The 27,062-nt window shown below is 39.0% G+C and overlaps 1 protein-coding gene across 4 annotated transcripts in view; it reads right to left on the reverse strand.

The window, feature by feature from the left end:
* The window catches only part of Tmcc1 (transmembrane and coiled-coil domain family 1), a 194,850-nt gene that overhangs the window by 86,265 nt on the left and 81,523 nt on the right, over positions 1 to 27,062 (reverse strand). The window contains exon 1 of one of the 4 annotated variants that reach the window (XM_026788181.1): positions 13,666 to 13,854. The exons of the other annotated variants lie outside the window; for them this stretch is intronic. Coding sequence (XP_026643982.1) covers positions 13,666 to 13,704 — 39 coding nt within the window. The 5' untranslated portion in view covers positions 13,705 to 13,854. Of the gene's footprint in view, positions 1 to 13,665; positions 13,855 to 27,062 lie in introns of those variants that run through there. 4 annotated transcript variants of the gene reach the window in all.

A 27,062-nucleotide genomic window follows, 5' to 3' on the forward strand; every position in this document is an offset into this window, starting at 1 on the left:
GAAGAAGAAGAAGAAGAAGAAGAAGAAGAAGAAGAAGAAGAAGAAGAAGAAGAAGAAGAAGAAGAAGAAGAAGAAGAAGAAGAAGAAGAGAAGGAGGGAGAGGAGGAGGGAGAAGGAGGAGGAAGAAGGAGGAGGAAGAAGAAGAAAATGGAATCAGAACAAAATGGAAATCAAGACTAGGGAAAAAATAACATTAAGGGATAAGGATAATGGCTATACTACAAAATGTGTTATTTTGTAGAATTAATTTCAGAACCATGTAAATATTCTATGTTCTTATAAAACCAAATTAAACAAACAAAAACAAAAACCCAGACTCAGTGTATAAAGTGATACTGAAAAACAACAACAGTAAAAATCCAGTAAACCCAATACTATCAAGTTGGTAAATTAACCAAGGGAAGAAACATCCCGGCACCACACAGAAGCAATGTACACAGACAGGGCTCCCCAAAGGGGAAAGAGAACCAGGGGTTGAACAGTTCCTTATCTTATGTGACAACAGAAACATTGCTGTAGTCATGTCCAGATACTTTAAAATGTCTTAAATTATTTGATCACTTTATTCAATTAATGTATTATCTACACACTCTTCAGTTTTCTATAAAAATATCATACTGTACATGTTCTATTAATGCACCATTTTTCTTCTTTTTTGTTAGTGTTTGTTTTGTTTTTCTGAGATAGTCCCTCTATGTAGCTCTGGCTGGTCTGGAGCTTACCACATAGACCAGACTAGCTTTGAACTTGCAGATCCTTCTGACTTTGCCTCCATAGTGTTGGGATTACATGTGTCATGATGCTTGGCTATTACACTCCCTTTCTTCCTGTAGATCACCTTCAACATATAAATTAAGCTGGAAGTTGGAAGCATAGTGGTATAGACAGATAGACTGTTCCTGTCTCAAGAAGCTTTCATTCAGTAGAAAACAAAGGCAAATCAAAACAGTGACAGTTCCTTGAGGGAGCACAGAGGAACTCACCAAAAGCAGTGGGTCAGAATGGCTCCTAAGTGAGCCCAGAGGACAATCAGAACCTCTGTAGGTTTGCTTGTTTGTTAGGGATACAGGGTAGAAAGTGGTCAGCAAGGGGTGCAGTGGACTGAGGGTTAGGAAAAGTAGCCAGGAACAGAACAACTAGGGCAGGGCTCACTGACAGTAAACAGTTGCTCTGTGTGGCTGGTGGGAACAAGGGTTGGCAGGCTGAAGGATGAAGCTGAAGTACACAGACTCGGTCCTAAGAACCTCTATAGATCATTCTAAGGACTTTCAATGCTATCCTCGGGGGTCAGCCAAAAATTTCCGGGAGAGGTGTGATAATTCAATCTGACTATTTTTCAGTAGCTACAGGAAAAGACATAGGGGCCAGGAGACCAGCTGGTTAGAAGGACACGAAGGAAGAGGCATGAGCACCTAGAAATGTGCTAATTGGGAGGTATTCAGAAAGTAGAATTGATGACCTCTGCTGGGTGTATAGGGTATGCGGGGCAGAAGACAAGAAACAGAAGACAATGCACAGTATTTGTTGTGAGAAATAGGGCACACTCAGCAGATGACATGCAGTAAGGCTCCTGTTCAGTGTTCTGTCACTGTCACAAGTGCCTGAGATAAACAACTTTGTAAGGAAGGCTTGTCAGTTTCAGAGGTTCTAGTCCCTGGCTGGTTGGCAGTGCTGCTTTCAAGTTCATGGTGATGAAGCATGTCACGGTATGAGCATGTGACAGAACAAAAATGAGAAAAGGAGAGACGGGAATTTTACAGTTTCCTTAAAGGACACTTCCCTAACGACTAGGCCACACCACTTAAAGGTTCTACCACCACTCAAAAGGTCCACAAGCTGGTAGCCGAGTCAGCCTGTGTCTTTGGTGGCTCCTTTAGACCCCAATTAGGGCATATAGACTAAGGATACCCATCTGACTGTAGATCCAAATCAAACCTACCCTGGAAAGGTAGGTTCAGGGAGCAAAAGGGAAGGGAAAGATGAGTTCAATAGTAAACATCCCAGAACAAATATCAAGCAGGCAATTGTCTCTTCCCTTCATTTCTTACATTCAGTTCATCAAGTTTCACAAAGGCTCCATATCTTTACTGTCCCCCATCACAAGGCATCATCTCCTTCTATGGTCTCCACACTGGTCAGAATCACTTTTTTCAAAGTATAAATCCCAGGTGATGGCACACACCTTTAATCCAAGCACTTGAAAAGCAAAGGTAGGCTTATCTCTGGGAGTTTGAGGCCAGCCTGGTCTATGACAGTCAAGGCTATATAGAGAAAGCCTGTCTTGAAAAACAACCAACCAACCAACCAACCAACCAACCAAACAAACAAACAAACAAACAAATGAAACACTTCAAGTGCAAAAAAAGGGTATAAATCCCATGTTACTCTCTATTTAAACCTTTTGACTCCACTACTGGCAGGTATGTATGTATGTATGTACATCTGTATGTGCATATATAACAATCTTGGTAATGGGAAATGAACATGTGTTTGCTTGGTGAACACTCAATTATTGAGCCACATCCCCCTACTGAATTTTAAAAAGAATCAAACTCCTACAGTTGCCCTCATGACCCCTTCCTTTCTAGCAAGTGCTCTGGCTAGTGCTCATTTACATTGGTCAGTTTCTACTCAGCTTTGCATAAGAGAGTAGTTCTATTTTCCTTAATTCTTCTTGTTCCATAAACATAAACCTTGCTCTTTGCCCTTATACCTCATCTCCAGCCTTAATCATTCATTACCCCAATCTAGAATCATTGTAGCATTCACCACCATCTGTAATCTGCTTTGATTATTTACTTCAAGCTAATTGAGAACAGTGGCCGAACATTTTAATACCTTGTAGAGATGGTACAATTTTCAATAAATGTATGTGGAATGATTTAATAAATAATAAAATAAATAGAACTAAAGTTTAGCACGGAAGAAAGTTCTTTGCTGGAGACAACTATTTGGACATCTTCCCAATGTGAACAAATTATTGAATGATTACTGTTCACGGGAAGTATAGAGACAGAATAAAAAAAATCTCTGAAACAGCTCTAAGAAATGTGAACATTTAAAAAATGATCAGAAGGAAGGAGGGGAGAAAAAGAAAGCAAGAAAAAAAAGGGAAAACAGAAAGTTGCAATAAACTCTTGCTGCCACAGAAGAAGACTTCTCATTTGGAAAGGCAACTTGGCAGTAAGGAGATGCAAACATAGAATAAGGTACTTATCTAACAAATGTATTGATCAGGTACCCACCATGTGATAGGGAGAACTATGCTAGGATATAAAATTAACCAGAAAAAAATGGCACAAAACAATTTATACAATGGCACAAACTCTCAGGGCAATTCTCAGTTTCAACTGTAATTATTCTAGCATTGAAGGAGTAATGGAATCTTATCCATCAACTGCTGGTCACAGACTCTATAACATAATAGGTACCCTGACTCACTTCTACTACTGTCAAAATATATCCCCTTCACTGATGGAAAAATTAATACTTGGGACACATGCAGCCTTGACAATTTTACAGCATCTTCCTAGGGGAATACTTAGATTAGAGAATACATGTTTACTTTAAGAACAATTAAATAATGGTGGTTTTTTTTTGGGGGGGGGGGAAAGCCACAGGCAGGTTCCATTTCAGGTGTCCCCCAAGATTCCAGGTTAGTTTTAGAAAGAGCAAAAAGCACCTAAGTGACTTAAACCAGGTCATCAAACTCATTTCAGTGCCAGGCAAGTGTATTATAATACTTTATTTTCTATTTCTAGGATGAGATATCATGACCATAATAACTTATAAACACACCCCCTAATCATTCACAAACAGTTCTATTAAATGGTGACCAAGTATTCAAACATTTGAGTCTATATGGGTCATTCTCATTCATGCCAGCACAGCAGGTGAGCTCCACCTCTCAGGTTGACACAGAAAATGACCATACATCTATCTTCTCTCTCAAAACACAAGATCCTTGAGTTTATTCCAGAACAAGGCCCCTTGACTTTCCTAAAATTGAACAGTTTAGAAGGAAAAATGCAGTTGATCCCCTACCTTCCATTTCATGCAGTCCAGGCCCCAAGCAGGTACACCTTCTTCCAACACACAATGATTCCCACTGATCTGCTCTGATTTCTGGGATTCTGCCTGAATTTTAGCCACCAAGACTCCAGAGAAATCTTCCAGCTAAAGAAAAATTATTTTTCTTGCTTTTCTTTTGTTCTTCTCTAACAGACTGCTAGCTCTTTTGTTCATATCATGTGGGTAGCAGGGTTAAAAGCCTCTGGCAGGCAGACACACTTAGCAAGCAAAAAGTAAACAAGATACATTCTGTTACGCTGATGTGCTCTAACAGCAAACCACAGCATTAAAGTCTAAAAATTCCCAGATCATTTACTTATTATGGCACATTAAATAAAACACAGAAGATGTTTCCATTTATTCGTTCACTTTCTACTTCCAGACTGTGGATGCAATGTGACCAGCTGCTTCAAGCTTCTGTTGCCTTGACTTCTCCATAGTCCCACAGGGAAACAAACCCTCTCATTTGTGCAGCAAAAAAGAAAAGAAAAAAAAAAAGAAAGAAGGAAGGAAGGAAGGAAGAGCAAAAAAGAAAAAGAAAAGAAAAGGAAAACCTAGTACAAAATTTCCCTTTACCAGTAAGGCTAAAAGAACATAGAACTGAAGCATGAGGTCATAAGAATATCTGTATGTGCTGGCTGCCTCACTGAAACCAGGCTAAGAATGCTCTGCCCTTTCAGCCTTCACTACAGGCCGAACTCCTCAGTTCCTGAAGGAAAATAACATTGCTAGAGGGACATTTTTTTTTAGGCCTTATATTTTCTTTAACAAAATTATTAAAAGAAGCCAAGAGTAGTATCCTAACAAGTTTTTGTTTTCTAGTTTTACTACTTTCCCCTGTGGTTTGAGATAGGGACTTATTCTGAAGAGCACATTGTCCTTGAATACATGGCAAACCCTCTAGCTTCAGCCCTTCAGTGTTGCTACCATAAATGCGCACGGCTATGGTCAGCTTTTCATGTGATTTTTGTGTGCTTTGTTTCTCATCTGAGAATCTGGTCCTGAATAGCTGTCTTGATCTAAACATCAGTCAGATTTCAGCAAGTGATCACACAGGCAGCATTCCTAGCATCAGTAAGAGATGTGGAAAGGGCATATGTTCCTGGAAACTAGATAGTAATGTATGATTTCCACCTTCAAGTACTCTGTTAGATTTTACTTCTAAGATATCCTTTGACATCACTGCAAAATTAAAAATCTCTTCTATTCAAACACAATTTTCTACTCATTGGTTAAAGTCAACAAACTCTGTTAATATCATTTTCTTTCTAGCAACAACTACAGCACAAAGTAGTCTTTTGGGTCCTTAATCTTAAACTCTCTCCAACTTTTAATTCCATCATCTGTATTAACTATTTCACTAAAATTTTTTTCAATAATATATCATAAAAAGATGTGAACAAGTGTTATTTGTAGTATCTTTAATTTTATAGCACTTGGTTCTTTAATATGATAAATATCCTCAAGATGACAACTAAGTAATTAAAAGCCATAGAAAGAATATATTCAAAGTCTTTAAGCTAAAGATTTGCATCCTACATTCTTTTTAGACTTTAGCAGATCAAGTAGCCTAAAGAACAGGAAATATGGGTCAAGAAAGATGACACAAGTTAAGAGTACTTCCTGCTTAAGAGGTCCCAAGTGTGGTTTCCAGCACCCATGTCAGGTGGTTCAAAACTACCTGTAACAACTTCAGGGCATCTGATGCCCTCTTCTGGCCTAATGAAAACAAAACATCCACATACCCATGTAAACACAGACACAGACATACATACACACAAATAAAAACAAATCTTTAAAAGAACAGGAAATATAAAGTCCTATTTTAGCAATCAAAATGCCAACCATACCAACAATCTCTACCTAAGACACAAACAGTGCCGGAGAGTTGCCTCTTGGACACATTCTGTCAGAAGGTCCTCTGTAGAAAGGAGAGGCGGGGCTGCATTCCTGCCACTCAGCTCCTGGCCGCCTGGCTAGCTTATGCCCCAAAATAATGACACACAAACTGTATTCATATAAACACTTCTTGGCCCATTTCTATTAATGTATGTAGAACCACGAGGTGCGCTTACCAGGAAGATTCTAGCACGTCCATCCTGGGTCGGAGCTTCATCGCGTCTGCCCTGGAGAGGAGCGGTATGGCGTCTCGCTCACTCCCTCTTCCTCCCAGCATTCTATTCTGTTTACTCCACCCACCTATGTTCTAACCTATCAGGCCAAGCAGTTTCTTTATTAATTAACCAATGAAATCAACAGATTGATATGACACTCCCACATCAGTCCTCAGTCTTCAAGACTATCCCTAGCTTCATAGCTGACATTTCTGAGTCAGTCACTTCATCTTCTTAGGCAACACCATCAATAAATACCTTCTGTGACTTTTATTCTTTAGTGTTATAGAGGAAAAGGTATTCAGTGTTCTTTCTGGTACTGACGCCTGACTGGCCTTTCCTCCCACACATAACTGCAACACTTACATCACATTCTCTTCTATATACCAACATAGGGTGTTTTAAAACAAAACAAAACTAAGAACATTTATCTAAACTAGTTTAAAATCTTTATTCTGGTATCCAAACAGACAGACCTGGCTCCATCCACCATTAGTAGACATTTTCTTTGACAGTGTACATGCCAGTGGTCACACTGTTCTCACTGATTATTGAGGAGAGTTTATTCCCAGCACCACATTCATTCACATGTGGATGGATTGTATGCACGACACTTTCAGGTGGAAGGGATACTACAGAATATAAAATTCACACTCGTATTTTGACTGATAAGGTTTTAATTCTTTGTTTCCTTCCTGTCACTGACTCTTAAAGCCCACTCCTTCAAGTTTGCTTAGAGTTCTCAGGAAAACGGTATGCAGCCACATTTTTACACAACTGAACAGAACTTATTTTTGACTTTTTTCATGACATTGTTTCAGCTAGAACCTGAGGTACTCAAAGGAATCTGAAAAGGAATAGGAAAGGCCAACCAGTGTGGCTGGAGTAGGATGAGCAAGGAGCTAACAGAATATGATGTCAGAGAGTATGTAGAGAAACATGCTGTGTATGGCTTTACAGGCTAGATAAGCTTAAGAAATGGAAGATATGGAGGGTTTCTGTCCCAGGAATAACACAAATAAAACTTAGGACAAATAGCCTCACTCTGGCTTCTATGTTAAAGGTATGAGGCAATATTGATAGGAAGTTGTCAGGCCAGCTGGGATGTTAATGCACAATAAAGTCAAACAGTTTCGTATCAAAAATGAGGCCATAACTTTAAAATTGGCAAACAACAGTCAATTTTTAAAGATTTATCAATTTTTATTTTTATGTGTATGGATGCTTTGTCTGTATTGTCTGTGTACCATGTGTATATCTGGTGTCTACAGAGGGCAGAAGAAATCCCCTGAGAGTAGAATGACAGATGGCTGTGAACTGCCATGTGAGTCCTCTGGAAGAATAGCCAGTATTCTTAACCACTGAGCCATCTCTCCAGCCCTGATAGCCAAATTATAGGTATTTAAGAACTGTAGAGCTGGTTCAGTGGTTAAGAGCACTGGCTGCAGCCGGGTGATGGTGGTGCACGCCTTTAATCCCAGCACTCGGGAGGCAGAGGCAGGCGGATCTCTGTGAGTTAGAGACCAGCCTGGTCTACAGAGCTAGTTCCAGGACAGGCTCCAAAGCAACAGAGAAACCCTGTCTCGAAAAACCAAAAAAAAAAAAAAAACCAAAAACAAACAAACAAACAAACAAAAAAAAAAAAGAGCACTGGCTGCTCTTACAGATAACATGGGTTCAATTCTCAGCATCCACCCACATGGAAGCACCCAGATAGCAGCTTGCAACTGTCTGTAATTCCAGGGGATCTGACAATATCACAAAACATACATGAAACAAAAAACACCAATGCACATAAAATAAAAACAAATAAACCATTAAAAAAATAGCCAAAGGAACCAGGTGACGTATTTAGAGGAGGAGGAGAAGTGGCTAACATCTTTAATCCCTATACTCAGCATACAGAGTTTTGAGACCAGCTTGGTCTACAAAGAGAGTTTCTGTATAGCCAGAACTATGTAAAGAGATCCTGGAGAGAGGTGGGGATGGGTATTAAGATTTTAGTCCTAAAGGATGGGTGTGACACTAAACTAGATGAGAAACTGAAAAGAACCAGGGGATGCGAAAACTGTACAAGTTTGGGTTTAGGGTATATTACGTTTAGAATGTCTGTGAGTCACTCTAGAAGATGTTTAAGAGGTGAAAATACAAATCTAGGATGCAGCAAGGGGAATAAAATTCACACACACACCACACACATACATACACACACACACACACACACACACACACACACACACACACACACAGAGCAGATGGATGAAATCACCAAGAATGTAGTAGATTAGGCTGAACCTAGGCCATATCAGTATTAATTAAAAGATAAATACCATAGGAATAAAAAAGAAGGTTGAATGAAGAGTGAAAGGTCAGAAGAAACCAAGAGTATAGTACCCTAAAAAATAAGTGAAGATGGTTTCAATGCTACCATTGCAGACATGGGCTACCATGCCAGGCTTGGGCCACATGGAATTTCTGATCCTCTTGTCTGAACCTCCCAAGCACTGGGACCATAGATGTGTATCACCATGCCTGAGGATTCAGCCCAAGACTCATGTGTGCTAAGCACTCCACCCAGTGATATACATTCCCAGGCCTTGAAGTCCTACTGGAAGAGAAAGAATTTACTGATGCAAATCCTCTAGGGCCACCTGAAAGTTTACTTCATCTACTTTTAAATTTTACCACAGGTTCCAAGGAAGAGTTCAACCACACCTCTAAATGCAATATTTACCGTTAATTTAATAAAAATAAAAGGCTGACTTCAGCCTTTGGTTTGTTCTTTTTAGACAAGCTAGGGATTGAACCTGGGACATACTAGGGACTTTCCTAGTATGGCAGATAAGCACTCTACCACCGGGCTACACCTGGACCCTTATTTTAGCTTTCTACCTGTCATATAGTCTGGTAAGACAAATGTTTTTCTCAAAATTGAAAGCAGCCTATTTTAATAAAAAAAAAAAGGGTGCAGCACTCTTTACTTCTAACACAGGTGTGTGTTCAGAGTTTATCTTATTAGAGGTCTCATTTCATGTAAGAGAATGCTATCAGTCTTTCTATTTGGGTTTTATAATACACCAGAAGTATTCTATAGATTACACCTGATGAGTGAGTTAAGTTCCAGAATGCACACAGACACAGCAGCCAATCATGGCACTGTCTGATGTAAGCCTCCTAAAAACAAATCAAACACACAAACAAAAAAACAGGTCAATGATTAATAGGAAAATGCAACGTTTTCTTTCTAGTAAAATACAAATGCAAAGTGCTCTATTTCCAATTATGAAGCTCACCAGTGGATAACTTAACAAAGAAAATTTACTGGAAGGAACACAGAGATGTTGCATGTCTACTGCTTAAAAGTATCCACCCAATACTGACTCTTTGCCTATATATTTGAAATTGTAATCATAAATAATACTGTACCACTTTACTGTATCTCCAGGGTTTATCACTGAGAAGGCAGACTTAATATACTTTTAAAAATTGTAAGGGTTATTGAGGTGGCTCAGAGGGTAAAGGCACTTGCTGCCAAACATGACAATGACAATGATCTGAGTTTAAGCCCTGGGACCCACATGGTAGAAGAGCAGCAATGCTCATATTTTACCGATGAGAATAAATTCAAAGAAAGATTAAGAAAGTCATATATGCCACCGCATACATAAAACAAAAAATTTGGTAGAACTTTAAAAACCGATTTCTAAAGAATAATCGCTTTTTTTTTACTGAAAATTCAAGTTATCAATAATCTATATTTCTAGAGAATAGCTATAATTCCAAAGTTTCTTTTGCTGACACCAAACTGACAGCAAAACAGGGTACTGTAGAGAGGGCACCTGTGGACTAAAAGATTGTTAGATTGTTCTCAGCTAATCAACAGCAGAACTGAAGGTCCATGGGACCTTTCTTTAGTACCTTTATAGGCAAACTCAAGTCATGACTGCAAAGTTATTTCCTGGGTTTCTATCATATGAAAAATTTAAACATAACAAAGGGAAGCTCTCAGATGGAATGGGGAGGAAATCTGGTATGACAGAAAAAGAAGTCATAACGGGTTGATGATATTTCAAATACTCTCAGAGACAGAAAGTGGACTCAGTGCCCAGAACCTTGGTGCACACCTGTAATCTTGTCCTTGAAAGTCTCAGGAAAGAAGCTAGTAAGTTCAATGCCAGAATAGACTATATATAGACAGGAAAGGAGAGGGGGAAGGAGGGATTCTGTGGGGCTGACTGCCTTTAATGAAAATGTGAAACTTGCACTAAGTAGAGCCTATTCAGAGCATGTCTAAAGTTGACAATATTACAAGCATTGCCTTGTTGCATGAGGAGGGTGGCTCTTAGTTCTGTCTCGGCCGCCCAGCTATCTTACACCTGAAATAATCACACAGAAACCGCATTCATTTAAACACTGCCTGGCCCATTAGCTCTAATTTTTTATTGTCTAACTTTTACATTTTAATTTAATCCATTTTTATTAATCTGTGTATTGCCACATGACTGTGGCTTACCAGCAAGATTCTAACAGGCGGCCGTCTTAGGCAGGAGATCCATGGCATCTCCCACTCTGCCCTTCTTCCCAGGATTCAGTTCTGCCTACTCTGCCTAAGTTCAGCAGTTTCTTTATTCATTATCCAATGAAAGCAACATACAAACAGAAGGACTGTGGATTTAGCTGACCGTGGGCGCCACTCTGTAACATGAGGGCCTGCTTGTTGGGGTTTCTGTCCTGCCCGGTTCCCACAGTCATTAGGTCCCAAAGAGTCACACAAAAAGTCTACACACATTATAAATCTGATTGGCCCATTAGCTCAGGCTTCTTGTTAACTCTTATAGCTTTGTTCACAGGACTTGGTACCTTTTTTAGCAGGGCAGGTCACATCTTCCTTCTTCTGTGTCTGGGCAGGACTGGGGAGGAATGGGCTTCCTCCTTCCTCCTTCCCAGAATTTTCCTGTTCCCACCTCTACTGTCTGGTTGTCCCACCTTTACTTCCTGCCTGACTACTGGCCAATCAGTATTTATTTAAAACATAACTGACAAAATACAGACAACTGTCCCACACCACTGCTTCACTTGTCATTCATGTTAGAAAGCTCAAAAAAAATACATGTTTACATGAACAGGGAGAATTTAAAAATGCTACCTCTAGAGGCAGGGTTATAATCTCCATAAAAAATATGCTGGAAGTAAAATCTCATTTAAAAAAATTTACTTTTGAACACTGGGAAATAATTATCATTTGAAAATAAAATCAAAGGGCATTATTACTGGAAACTTCAATCAACTTTAAGAATCATTAGGAGAATTAAGTGAAATGCCCACAGTGGAAGGGGCTAGATTCCGTTTCTGGCTTACCCAGTAGATGTATAGCCGAGAGAAAAAGGTTTTGTTAGTATTTCTGAAGTAACATGTAAACAATCTAGCAAGGAATAAATGTGAAATGGCGAAGAAGCTGGGATTCACTCAAGGAGATAAGGAAAACAATGCTCTCAGGAGCAAGGAATCTTTTGTTTGACATCAGTAGGCGTGTTTGGTCTAGAACTCACTCTGCAGACCAGGCTGGCATTGAACTCACAGAAATATACCTGCTTGTCTCCTGAGTGCTGGGATTAGAGGTGTAATAGGAAAAAAGAGTTTTACTCCTCCTATAGCTCCACAGTTTCCTTCTTTTTTCTTAGCCCATCTGTAAATAGTAGCTAGCCTACAGGAGTTACATGGCAACTCAAGTTAGGATCAATGGATCCTGATGTTAAAACCACCACAAACCTTTACAGATATTTCCTTTCACAAACTTTCTAACAGAAATTTCTATCAAAACACTGAGATAGTAAGAAAATTATATTCTTGTACAAGATTCTTTCTTATTAGCAAAACTACTTGTATGATAGGGCAAAGGTAGTTAGTTCTTTAAATCTCAGTGAGTAAAGGAAAAATTCAGGGACATCCTATTCAGTTTCTTCCTTATGTTCAAGTGCCCTGCAAACTGCATTCACAACTGAATACATACTAAACCAAGGGCACAAATTCCGTAAGGTTTTGTCATAACCACCTGTAACAGGAACTATAAACACTGTTAAGGTAAGCAGAAAGAACTGCTCTGCTCACCCTGGTTCTCTCTGTATAGACTGTGCTTCCACCCCTTCCCTACCTAATTCTCCTTATGTAATAAATGATAACCTATGTAAATTATAACCTGGAGAAAAACATCAGCAGCAAAATACCCAGAATGCAGTTTTGTTCTAGTTAAGTGATCATTGCCTGGCTCTTAGCTCTAAGACCATCCTGTGTGGTAGTATCATAAAAACACTACAGTGTCTGTTTGTTACATTACTACATATTTGAAAATTCACCACTAAAGAATACTGAAGGAATAATACGAGGATTCTTCATATTGTTTAGGAGAAATGTGGGCCTCCTGCGTCTCTCTCTCTACATACAGAATAGGAAATGCATTTCAATAATCCAAAAAAGTCCCTGTCAGGTGAGATCATGAAGCTATCACATGGTCTGGGAATAGAGGCAAGCATGACTCTCCTGTTTCAGTTACAACGGGGTCACCTGGACCCTAACACATTGCAATACAGATTTAACAGTTCTGATTTACAGTCAAGAAAGTTGAAAATGCCTACAGATAATTTGTTTACATTTCTGTCTACAAGGAATGAACTGTGGTGCAATTTAGCCACTAACTGCCATGTCTTTAAAATAAAGTTTGTGGAGATCACAATGTTTCTGAAACAAAGCTCACCTCTTAACTCCTCTTTCTACGCAGCCTCTGCACTAGCTAAGGAGAGAGCTCAAACTATATATATCCAGGCTGTGTCCACCAGAGTCCATTCATAAAAACTACTATTCTTTCTTAAAGGGGCACTTCACCTTTTTATCTCGTACTTGAAACTGTTCCCATGAAACCGACTTTTCACTCTAAATATTTGTTCCATCAGCTTCCCTGTGAGGCCTCCTACATATTTCTTCACTAGATGTGCAATTCTCCACACAACCCCTCATCTTAACATTTTCCTGTGGGCCTTGGCGGCTCCTAGAACTGTTTTGTGCTAATTCTTGTGTTTATTAGTGAAATTTCTATGTAAGCCTTGATTCCACAGAGCAGGCAGATTTTCTTCTGTTGGTCTACAAGTTACTTATTTAATTGCTAATTAAATATGCAGATTTGGTCTACAAATATTTCTTATCCACACTCTTCTGAAATTCTATCGGGAACACATGACAAGTTGGTCCAGATTTGCAGATGACAGCTGCAGTTTTAGGGGCACACAGTCTGGGGCTAGCAGGGCTGGCAGGGCTGGCAGCCTTCAGCTTTGTGTCCATCAGATCAAAGAACAAAAGGCAGTGCTTCCTCCCTAGACCTTCCTTAGCACTAGAGGAAGGCAGGCTTGACACAAAAGTCCCATCAGAAAGGAAGCCCTGCTAAAGCCAGTCAGAGTTCCCGGTAAGACACACCAGAAAGCTGACCCACCTTGGAGAGCTGCCGCCTGAGGCTAAAGCGCTGGACCATGGTCGTGAAGATCTCCTAACAAAGCGATCTACCCAGCCAGGGTATCTCTTTCTTCTTTTATTAAAACACAGCTTCTTGGCAGGGAAGTCTCTGGCGGCACATTTGAAGGCTGACAGAGTTCGATGGATTCCCCACGAGTCTCAGCAAACTTGGAAGCACTTCATTGTTCTGCGGAGACAGCACAGCCTAGGAGAGGCAGGCGGGGCGGATCCCCAGCCCAGTGCCAGGCTCTCCCCGCACTTCCTGTATCAGCTGGAGGGTCCAGCCGTAAGGACCACCCCTTCCCCTCCCGCCAACCTTCAGGCAGGGTGCCGGGTGCCACCTGAGCCTCGGGTCTTAGCTCTTGAGGCCAAGGCTGGAGGTGGGTGGTGCCGGCTAGTATCGCATCATCTGCTGTCCTGTCCTGGAGTCAGGGCTCAGCTAGCGCCAGGTAATCCCAGAGAACGGGAGGTGGGAGTAGTGGGGAGAAAAGGAGGTGGGAGGCCAGCCTCTATCAGCTCCAGCTCTAAACGGAAACTCCTCCCAGCTGACTCGCAGCTGTGTGGCTTTGTCTAGCATAATTGGCTGAGCCTTTCCTCTTATTCACTGGGAGGCTCCTGCGGGAAGTAATGTCAGGTGCAGGGAGCATACTTGGATGGTGACTTTAACTTCAAGCTCAAGTTAAAAGCTAAGGTGGCAAGGTAGCCCCCAGAGTTAAATGTTCTTTTGCTGGCACAAAGTAATTTTTAAAAACTGGCACACATACCAAATAAACCAGTTTAAAGTGAATCAATACAGGTAATTGTTGCCAGTCTTCTTCCAAGTGAGGACAGAGCTTGTGGGCATCCACTGGTTCTATGCTTGCCATGTCCTCCACTGCTGTGAGCAGGGTTAAGTCCTGTACTAGGGTTGTACCCTTTGTTGGCCTGAACACCCTATGTACAATCAGAATTCACATCTGCTGTCCCACTGACTTCTCCCAAAACCCTTCTCAGGTTTGTGCTAGTGTCAGAACTTTTCAGATAAATCAGGAACCTTCTCTAAAACCTCAATATAATTCTGAGGAAACGAAGAGTTGTTATATTCTTCAGGCAAGAAAAGTGAGAAATTAAATTGAAAACAAAAGAAACGCTCTTCTTTTACTTGCTGTCCTCTGCACTGGCTTTCAAATACGAACAAATTGGATGCAAGATAAACAATATTATGAACAACAGGATGCAAGATGCCTTCACCTCATCCTACTTAATAGGGTCTTTGGCATCACTGACAAGTTACATCAAATTCAAACAGCAGGATGCCAAGGTAGGCTTCAAAAGCTTATTGCAAAGTGAATATAAAACTGCCTCTTAAAAACTATAAATAGAAAAAAGGTTTGTATTGATTAAACAACAACAGCAACAACAAAAACTTTCAAAGTTTGAAAGCAACAACTGAGATCAACTATGACTAAATAAGTGAAAATCGACCATATTTATGGTGCAGAACATGCAAATGTAACCTAACACTAAAACTAACAGATGAAAAGCAGTTCTCAATCTGTGGGTCTCAACCCCTTGGGGGTCAAAGGATTGATTAAGACCATGAGAAAATACAAACATTTACATTACAATTCATAGCAGTAGCAAAAAAAAAAAAATCATTTTATGTTTGGGGGTCACCATAACATGAAGAACTGTATTAAAAAGTCACAGCATCAGTAAAGCTGAGAACCACTGGATTAAAACAATTTCAAGTGCAAAGTTGTCTAACAGTAAATTTGAGCTTCTTGTTGTTTTTAAAATGGTTAAGTGGAGGTGTCAGTAATACCCTTTTCTTCTCATAGGAAATGAAATAGGGTCCGAAGCTGAGCTTGGTGACCCACATCTGTAATCCCAGCATACAGAAGATGAGTCTAAGGTTAATCAAGACTATACAGTGAGACCCTGTCTAAGTGTGTGTGTGTGTGTGTGTGTGTGTGTGTGTGTGTGTGTGAGAGAGAGAGAGAGAGAGAGAGAGAGAGAGAGAGAGAGAGAGAGAGAGAGAATATCACACATGTATGGTCAGGAAACACAGGAATCTAAAACTAAGCCTATATTATGGCTATAAGATTCTTTCTATTCAAAAATAAGGAGAAATGGAAGCAAGAAAAAAAATGTCAAAAGATAATAGACAGTACACATTAAGTATTGATCATGAACTGAGGAGAGGAGAAGGCTGAATAGAGATTTAGTTCTGTAGTAGAGCACCCAGAACTGAGTAGAACTGGGCTAATAAAAAGAGAACAAGAATCACAACTGAACTGATGGTAGGAGTATAAATGTGTAACGTTCTAGAATTGAAGAGGACTTAGGTTAGGTAGATCAAACTTGTTTGATTTTCTTGTGGAAACTCATTCGTTTTACTAGTAAAATAAAGTTTAATTATTTGATGCAACTAATTGTGTTAAAATATCATTATCAATGAATGTTACATCTGGCCCTTCATTTAAAAAAAAGATAATTTAAAACAGAAAACATCCTTAATTACCTAAGTCATTAGGGAAAAAAGTTACAATCTCTAAATGTGGCTTATTTTGAAGGATCAGAAGCTTTTTTTCTGATGAATAGACAAAGTTAACAAAATAAAAGCAAGAAAGAAACATAACCTAAACAAAAGTCCACAGCTTTATAATTTCTCTCTCACATTCTAGGAGTCAAATAACAATGCCTTTGTTTTTGTAGTTTGTTCAAAAAAATTGGCAACACTTTACAATCTCTATGGAAAAAGACAAGAATCCTTCATAGAGTGACAAAGGTCATTTGCCCTTTGTGAACTAGTTAAAGGTATGCACTCAGTTCCTGGAGCCATACACACATTAACTATGCGAATGACCATCACAGTATTTAAATACATTCTGAATGGTTCATAGATGTAGAAAACCATAGAGTCCATAACTAGAACAGAGTTCTAGTCATGACTAAAGAATATGAGCATCAATCACTTAGCAATCTTGTTTTCTAGTTGTCTTTGACATTTTGGCCCCAACTTCCAATATTTTCTCATTATTTGTCAAATAATCTATTTCTAAAGCTGGTAAATAATTGTGTATATTATCAGTTTAAGTGAAAAATCTTTTATGTTTTATTTATTATCATGGTAGAAAAAATTATTCCTTCTTGTTTGTTTGTTTGTTTGTTTTTCAAGACAGGGTTTCTGCGGCTTTAGAGTCTGTCCTGGAACTAGCTCTTGTAAACCAGGCTGGCCTCGAACTCAGAGGTTCACCTGCCTCTGCCTCCCAAGTGCTGGAATTAAAGGCGTGCACCATTACTGTCCGGTCTATTCCTTTTAAATCAATATCTGTAACACCACACTAGAAAAGTAACATGTACCCTTTTTTCCTATTCATGTATAAATGTATAACAAAATGAAACTGAAGACTAGATGGGCATGGCACTTGCCTTTAGTCCTAACATTTGGGGAGGAAGGCAGGCATATCTAGGTGAGTTCAAGGCTAACTTGGTCTACGAGTTCAGGAACAATTGAGAACTTGAATTTCCACATTCCACATTCTAAGTAACAGCTGAGTTTACCTAAAGCCTGGCACACCTAAAAGTAGGGCTTCCTCACCTCTTTGGTAACCTGTCTTAGAACAGTTATATGAAATAAATTGTATTCTTCCAGTCACACTGTGGGTTTCAATCAGCTTTTATGATAATCTAATAGGAGTAACTAGCAATTACTCAATAAAGTTGTAAGAATTTAATAAGACTTTATTATGCAATACTTATCATTATTTCAGAGCAAGCACTTCGGATACCAGACATTAAGGAATGGAATGTAGCACACCCTTTACAAAGGAGGGTACAATCTGGGATGGTATTACACAACAGTGCTACTAGGGATAAGAGGCATAAAGAATGATGAAATTTGGGATAGAAAAGTCTGGAGGTCTGAGTCTTCAAGTATTTTTCGAGAATTATGTAAATGAGCAAAGATAAGAACACTCATGAGACAGCTTATGTTGGCATAGGTTTGTGATCCCAGCACTAGAGAAACTGAAGTAGGAGGGTCAAGAGCTCAAGACCAGTCTGGGCTATGTGAGACTATGTCTTAAGAGAAGAGGAGTGGTGCCCCACAAGAACAGACAGGCATGAAATGGGTTGTTACATATTTGTAGAATGGGAATGTAAACGCTAAAAAAATTTAGTTGCTAATTTTAAATTTGAACATACATGTAAACTAATTTCTAAAAACTGTTGGGAAAGAAATATGATTGTTTACTGTCTGGCTTTCAAGCAAGATAAGAGAAAATCAACTTCCAAAAATCCTCATCAACAATGCTGCCAGTTTTAGGGTTTCTTATGTACTTTGATTCTAAAATGATACAGATTTTTGTTATCTAAAAACTAATTAGCTGGGACAATCTCATAATAGGTGAGAGATAAGATACTTTATTTAGCTGAAGTAAATAAACTTCTGTAGTTTGTAAAAAGCCAAGTAACTGTCAGTGTAAAACAGCACTGAAAGTAGCACAATTCATTAAGTAATAAGAAGTTAAATTATGTTCATGGCCCAAACAAAACCAAACCAAACGAAAACCAAGTCCCTGGTTCAATCTGGCAGCCACACTTGCCAGGTAAAGTGTGATCCCTTCATGCTCTTTAAGATACATTAAAGCAGTCTGATATTTTCGTTTAAAAAAAAAAACAAACCAATGCTTGATGCTGGGCATGGTAGTACATGCATTTAATCCCAGTACTCAGGAGGCAGAGTCAGGCAGATCTCTATGAGTTTGAGGCCAGCCTGGTCTAAACAGCAAGTTCTGGAACAGCATGAATTACATAGAGATATCTTGTCTCATAAAACCCAATAAAGTAAAGTAAAATAAAATAAAAGCAATGTTTGAAGTTCTGTTTCTCCAAACCTCATAACATGCAATTACCTGATGTGAATGATAAAAGGAAACAAGGGAGAAGCAGAAAGCAGTTTCATAAGATACTGATGCAAGTGCGCGCGCGCGCGCGCGCACACACACACACACACACACACAGAGCACATACCATTATATATATATATATATATATATATATATATATATATATTTTTTCCCCTAAGACACTGTAGCTTTCTCTTATCCATTGGTCCTATCTGCAAACTCCCTGATCTTTCTACTTAAATTTTACAAGTTCTTCTTTTCCATTGTAAGAATTAATTATTATTTTGTTATTTATTTCTCATTTATAAATGGCTGCTTATGATTTAAAATGTTTATGAAAATTTAGAAACTATATCAGGCTTAGTGGGGTACCCAAGTTATACCAGTACTGAAGAGGTTGACACAGGAGGATTACTGCCTATTCAAGACCAGCCTGGTTTATCCAGACAGTTAGAAGACAGCCTTTGCTATAGAGAACCTGTCTCAAAAAAATGAAGAGCCAGTAAATAAATAAAATTTCACAAAATTTAGACAATCAGGACATAAAGAACAAGATAAATTCACTCATAAACCAATTAGAATATTGTAGTGATTTGCTAAATTTTCATTGGGGTTTTAAATTTTTTTAAATCTGCAATTAATTTTTGAAAATTTAATTGTTATAATCACCATTATCCATATCCTTTATTATGAATCTGTGTGTGTGTGTACTTACAAAATCATACAGTGTTATCTGTAGTCACAATTTGTTGGCTTGGCTTTTAAACCCATTCTATACTGCTTTCTTCTCTAATTCCCTCCATCCCCAGTTCTTGCAGTATAAGCCAGGCTGACTAGCCCAGTCTTGCAAGTCTGTACCCTCCTACCTCACCATCCCAAATTGTGGGATTACAATCATGTAACTGGTTTGATAACCGTTTTTGGAAAAAAAAAAAACCTTAGTGGTCTGGATCAATTGGGGAGGTTAGCCACAGATAAAAATAATTTTAGATAAGGAAATAAAAGAGATCTGTTATACAACATGATGCTTAAAGTTAATAATAATTATTATTTTTCTGTAAAACAGACTTTTAATTGATCTGCTAAAATAGTAGCTGTGGTAAAATGTATGTTAATAAGCTAATTTTATCTATTCCACAATGTTTATCCATGTATATATATTTCAAAACACCAACGTATATGATAAAATGTGTAATTTTTGACAATTAAAATATAAAATATTGAGGCTAGGCGGTGGTGGCACATGCCTTTAATCCCAGCACATGGGAGGCAGAGGCAGGCAGATTTCTGTGAGTTCAAGGCCAGACTGGTCTACAAGAGCTAGTTCCAGGACCAGCTCCAAAGCTACAGAGAAACTGTCTTGAAAAAGACCAAGGGAAAAAAATAGAATGTTGAAAAATAAAAATCCAATTTATTCTTAAGCCATTATTCTTAGTACATATGGTCTACACATTTTACATTTACCACTTTCTCATACTACCAAGTATCATATAGCATGGGCAGAGTAGTCTGTGTAGCTACTCTGAATGACCTCTAGAGCATTCCCACACTTCTGCTAATACAAACAACACTGCCTATAACAGTCTGCATAACAATTTTCTTCAGGGCTGATACTGAGATAGAATCCTACAACAATTTAGTTTTTCCAGAAGCCCCATCTACTTCAGTTCGTCAGTTCAGTGCTTCTCAACTCAGTCATCTCTGGAAAACTGATCCATTGTGTACAGTACAATGCGTACAGTTCTTATACGATAGTGTGTGCTACTTGGCTCCCTACTGTTACTTGGTTTCTCATGCATTAAGGTTGCTTCTCATACAAACTAAAAATGAGCACTTTGTGGGTTGAAGTGATGTGGTTAAGAGCACTGGCTTCTCTTGCAAATGACCTGGGTCCAGTTCCCAGAACCCACACAGTAGCTCACAAACATTTAGAATTCCAGTTTCAGGGGATCTGATGCCCTCTTCTGATTTCTGTGGGCACCAGGCATGCATGTGGTGCACATGTAGGGAATACACCTATAAACATAAAATAAAAATAAATTTTTAAAAATTTAAACAATAGGGGCTGGAGAGATGGCTCAGAGGTTAAGAGCATTGCCTGCTCTTCCAAAGGTCCTGAGTTCAATTCCCAGCAACCACATGGTGGCTCACAACCATCTGTAATGAGGTCTGGCACCCTCTTCTGGCCTTCAGGCATACATGCAGACAGAATATTGTATACATAATAAATATTTAAAAATATTTATTATAAAAATAAACAATAAAGAAAAACACTTGGAAGGAATGCCTCATATTCTCCATTCCTCAACTGTACAGTGCCATACTGGACAACTAATACTTATGGAATGCTGGGAAATTCTTAAAAGAAGATATGTGATGATTACTATCTTATGCTTTTATTACAGCAAAAAGAATAATATAAACTCTAAAGTTGTATTATCAGTAGTTTCTATTTCATTTTCTGTTTGTAGGTATGAACTTCACAAAGGAAAAAAATGAAATGGTGTACATAGGCTGAAATAATTCCTCTATAATTTCTTTTACTCAGAAATGTTGTGCTTGCTAGTTTTATGTGAACTTACTGGAGAGGAGGTGATGTGGGATTCCCCTCTGTATGCTGTACCGTTGGTTAAAGAATATAGCTGCTTTGGCCTACAGCAGGGCAGAATTGAGTAAGGCAGAAATTTCAAGCAGAGAGAGGAAAGAAGGTGGAGTCAGAAACAGAACCACAGAAAAAGAAAGAGCCCATGGGAGCTTGGTGAAACCTTGCTGGTAGGCCACAATTTCGTGGTGATGCACAGATTGAGAGATGTGTTAGTTTAAAACATAAGAGCTAGCTAGCAATACACCTAAGTGATTGGTCAAACAATGTTTTAATTAATACAATTTTTGTGGGATTATTTTGGGTCTGAACAGCCAGAAATTAGCAAGCAGCTTCCAAGTACAAGGAGGGAGCTTCAATTGAGAAAATGTCTTTATAAAATTGGGCTATAGGCAAATCTATATGGCATTTTCTTAATTAGTGATTGATGGGGAGGGCCCAGTCCATTGTGGGTGAGGCCACCCCTGGGCAAGTGGTCCTGGGCTCTAAAAGAGAAAGCAGGTTGAGCAAGCCATGAGAAACAAGCCAGTAAGCAACATTCCCCCACAGCCTCTGCATCAGCTCTGCCTCTAGGTTCCTGCCCTATTTGAGTTCCTGTCCTGATTCCCTTCCATGACGAACAGTATTGTGGAAGGGTAAGTCTAATTAATCCCCTCTCCCAAGCTGCTTGGTTATGGTGTATCACCACAGCAATAATAACTCTAACTAAGATAAATATATGGTGTAGGAGGTCCTGCTTTTGTGTTGCTTTCATTGGTTAATGAATAAAGAAACTGCCTTGGCTTAGTTGATACGGCAGAACTTAGATAGGCGGGAAGACAGAACTGAATGCTGGGAGGAAGAAAGCAGCGTTGGAGAGCCGCCATGGAGCCACTAGAGTCAGACATGCTGTATTTTTCCCAGTAAGCCACTGCCAAGTGGCGATATACAGATTAATAGAAATGGGTTAAATCAAGATGTGAGAGTTAGCCAATAAGAGGCTACAGCTAATGGGCCAAGCAGTAATTTAATTAATTAATAACCACAGTTTTTCTGTGGTTATTTCAGGGCTAAGCTGGGCGGCCAGAATGAACAAGCAGGCTGCTCCTCTTGCAACAAATATATACAGGAAAAAAAGTTCTTGGGCAATATTGATGTTTTAATACATTAGGGAGAGTAACATCTTTAAGATGTCATATGAGGAAGCCATGGGCGAGCCACCATCCACAGATTCAGAGCTTAAAATAATCTTAGACTGTAAAGTCACTAGATTTTCTAGAGACCAACTTAGTTCTAACATCCAGAACACTGTAAAAACGAACAGTTTTTCAAGTAAAAAAGAATAGGAAAACCTCTGACATTTGGTTTGCCTGTTCACAAATTTCCCTTCCAGATAGAAGAGAAAACCCCCAGATGGGATTTAGAGTACATTATCCCAACATACACTACTGTGCAGGTTATAATACTCTATTATCAGAGTGCCTTCCCCACACCTGTAGAAAAGCAGTACCTTCATCTCTGAAGATGAAGCACAGAGAAGGATCTGAACAAGCAGGACTTGCTAAGGGTATTCTAGTTTGGTACCATTATATCACAGTCTTTATCCAATCCTAGGACTCCACCACTATCCACTTCTAAAGCCTGGCATTAAAAACACACCAGGCTTGCTGGGCAGTGGTGGTACACGCCTTTAATCCTAGCACTAGGGAAGCAAAGGCTGGTGAATCTCTGTGAGTTGAAGGCCAGCCTGGTCTACATAGTGAGGTCCTGGACATCCAGAGCTACATAGTAAAACCCTCCCTTAGGGGGAAGAAAAGGAAAGAAAAGAATAGAAAATATTAACAAACCAGCTTAATCATCCCTTTGGGTTTTCTTTTCTTGGGGGGAGGGTAGATCCAAAGTGATGCAAAATAAAAATTATGCTACTAAAATCTGTATACGTTTCTTACTCTGAAGGGTACAGAAAAGATGTTTTTCTTACTACAGGGTGACCCAAATCAGTGTGGACCTTGACTAACATCTGGCTTATTACCTAAAGTACTATTTTGTGCTATCTGACTTAAGCCACTGGCAGAAAGGGCACAAGAATTTTGAAGCCAGTGGAAAAGGGACAACTAGCATGTTAGAATTGCAGTTTTGAAAGATGTCAGGAGAAAGAAATCAGAAAAAAACTTGAGAAGCTCCAGCCTGCCTAATGGAAAAAGCCTTCTATGCAAGAAATTTGCAAAACACCACATAAAAATGGTTAGAGTTCTGGCAATTTTATATCTTTAGTAATCTCTCTCTCTCCCTCACTCTATCTTTAGCAATCTTTCTCATTCTATCTCTTTAGCTATCTCTCCCTCCCTCTTCCTTCTCCTTCGCCCCTCCCTCCGTCCCCCTCTCCCCTACCTCTCTGGGCTTCACTGTGTAACAGCCCTGGCTGTCCTGAAATTCACTCTGTCGACTAGGTTGGTCTCAAACTCACAGAGATTCACCAGTTTCTGTCTTTGGAATGCTGGAATTAAAGGTGTGTGCCACCATCAACTGCCTACATTTCTTTCCTTAAAAGTCTAGCTTGTCTGATTCCACCCTAGGTATATGAACTTTCTTTGGGTGGTGATGACATATTACCTTCTGGCCCTTATCTGTTTATCCAATCAGTAGAATCAAAATTTCTCAAGACAAAAACTTCCTTCCATTATTAGTCACACAATACAATGTACCAACTATTTATACTGCATCTATACTATGCTAGATATTCTAAGAGGAAAGGATTTCAGTACATAAGAGATTGAAGCTGTATGCAAATGTTATCTATACCATTTATGTAAGGAACCCAAACACCTATAGATTTAGTGTCCATGAGGAATGACAGGGGGCTGGAGCCAATCACCTACAAATATCAAGGAACAATTGTAGTACATTTTCTATCATTAAGCTTTGGTTTCCCTCCTCTCCTCTCTTCTGTTCTGTTCCACCTTCCTCATCTTTCTCAATGTGATAGTCTGGCTATGTAGTCCAGGCTGACCATGTAGCCCAAGATGGCCATGAACAATCACACACCTCCAGCTTTTGGAGTATAAAGACTATAGATCTATGCCACCACACTTAGCACTCTGTTTTTTATCTCTCCTTTCCAATTAAGCAGTCATATTAATTAAAACTTAACTTTTATTATCATTTACTAGAATTTTGTATTGTTCTTTGAGAGTTACTCTGCAAATTACGATATACAATTTTAATTTCTTATGTTCTATCTTAACAATGCCCTCAGATAACTAAGTCTTTAAAAACAATGTAACTTTACTGGATATAGTAGTGCATCCCTTTAATCCTAGTACTCAGGAGGCAGAGGCAGGCAGATCTCTGAGTTTAAGACTACCCTGGTTTACACAGTGAGTGCTAGGTCAGTCAAAGATAGATAATGACACTTTATCTCAAAAAGAAAACAAATGATATAATTCTTTTAATGACCCATTTACTATTGCATGTGCTTTATTTCTACAATGTTTTAAAACCATTTTAAAGATTTACTGCTAAAGAAATACACAGGAGGGATGGAAAGATAGCTCAGTGGTTAAGAGCACTGGCTGCTGTTCCAGAGGACACTGGTTTGATTTCCTCCACCCACATGAAAATTCACATCATGTTGTACACAGAAATTCATGCGTTTTACAACAGAGTGGCGCTCCAACGCGGTAACTAACGCCACATAAAACCTAAGAGGGCTTAAAAAGGAATTCTAGAGACAGACATAGAGTTTAACAAGCTTTTTGCTGTTTGCTAGGGCATGCTGTAGAGAGATTTCCTGATTCAGCAATAGCAGCAGCAGCAAAAAAAAAAAAAAAAAAGCTGCGCTATTTTAAAACACAGCTTCCTGGGCTGTGCCGCCAGTACGAACTCCGGCTATACAACATTTCAATGGCTTTTGTGGGACCGGATGTTTGTGTGCCTGCTTGGGATAGGGAAGAAAGTAGCTGAGACCATGCCCTTGGCTCAGCTCTTCCTGCCTGGGCAGACAATGGAATCAGGCTTGGGCAGGCGGGAGAGCATGGCGGATTTCTGCCACCATATGGAGAGATGTTTCCAGGCTGTGCAGTGCTCTGCGTGGTAGATTTGGCTGTAACTCAAAAAGAAAGAGTTTATGTGCTGAGTGCGGCTCCTACCTGGTGGCCCCAGAGCTAGCAGAAATGGTACATCCACCATTTTGAAATTGGAAAGAGGTGGAGCCAACATCCAGAACAGCCCACCACTCCAAGGCTCAGAGGCACAACTGACTCAGAGGCACAAGCAGCTCTGCCATGTTGCACTAGGCGGGGCAAGTCCGCAGTACCTGTTTTTGACCTAGGAATGTCACAGCTTAAATTCTTAAGCACTTAGCGATTTAAAAGTGCAAAGCAAAATTGTTCCTGGACAGTAAAGATTACAGACAATGCAACAGAACAGATTCAGACATAAAAGACCTCAATTTGGGTCATAGTGTTAGACATATGTAGGCTTGGGAGAGAGAAGAAAAAGAATATAGAGAAAAAAGTTAATGCCTTTAAGAAAAGGGTAAAGTCTTTAAAGAGACAGAGTACAGATAGTTATAGATTAAAAGAAATAAAGAAAAAATAAGCCACGTAAAAATGGAAAATTCACAGAGAGTTTGGGTTCTGTATATTATTGTATTTTCTTTCAATTTTTGACTGTGAAGGAGCTAAATACAGAGAGACATTTCATTGTGTGGTCTGCTAAGCTAATCCAACATGTGTATTATACAGCTATCTTGACTTCAGAATTTGGATCTAAGGATATGATGCTTTGGAAAAGAGGTTCTTCATTTGTTTTCACAGAGGATGAGACCCTGTGGATTGCTTCTATCCCAATATGGTATGATAGACCATGCCCTCCTGAAAGGTTGCCGTGAACACCTTCAGAAAATTATTCCACTCAACTGCCGACTGAGATGAATCTAGCACACAGGTAATACCATGAAAACACCTGAATAACAGCACCCCATTCAGCATGAAGCAGTTTGGAGAGAAAAAACTGCACCCATATTCCCAAATATTGTTTATAAATGTTCTTTTACATTTAAAGGGGGATATGATATAGAGATGAATAATTTGCATTGGTATAAATCTTGATTTATTGATACAATTTTAAGGTCAATTTTGTTATATGTATATGCATATTTCTTATCTTGATTAAGGTATTGTGATTGTGTAGTTTGTTTAAAAATGTAATGCATAATTAGGAAGTATAGGTTGTTAATGTATAATCATCAATTACAGTCAAGCTTGTCATGTTAATTAGATTTTCTAGATATATAGAGATATATTTCAGTTAAATAGACATTCTTCATATCTTTCAAAAACTACAAAATATGGCATTTTAAATGTTTTAATAACTTAGGGCTTTTCATGACAATGAGACACATCAGCACTAATCTACTTCAATAGGAAGATAGGCATCAATAAAGCTCCTTAAGAGTTGGTTAGCCATTTGGGCAAGAAACTGAACTGTTGCATAAACTGGACACAAAGAACCCCAGAGAGAGGACTGTTTAACTTGTCTAAAGGTAAGATGATCCTTTGGGGTTCCTGCTTCATGAGTCTGCTAGACATTCTGCAGGACACAGAAGAAAGTGACTGAACTGTCTTTGAATTTTCCTGCTTCATGGAAATGTCTGCTGGATACTATGGGCCTGTAGGCCGAAGATGGATGCCCCAATGGTACAGAGGAACTTGTAATATTATATCCTTCTGGAATCTTTGATGAAGAATGGTTAGTTATACTATTCCTTTGTAATGATAAAATATAAAATAGATATAAATATTGTAACTGTAATTCTTGCTTTATAACTGTTTTACTATATGTAATTTTACTATGTTAAAGTTAAAGCCTTTCTTTTTTGTTTAAACAGAAAAAGGGGAAATG

The sequence above is a fragment of the Microtus ochrogaster genome, unplaced genomic scaffold, assembly GCF_000317375.1.
Source record: "Microtus ochrogaster isolate Prairie Vole_2 unplaced genomic scaffold, MicOch1.0 UNK1, whole genome shotgun sequence".
In the NCBI taxonomy this organism is placed as follows: Eukaryota; Metazoa; Chordata; class Mammalia; order Rodentia; family Cricetidae; genus Microtus; species Microtus ochrogaster.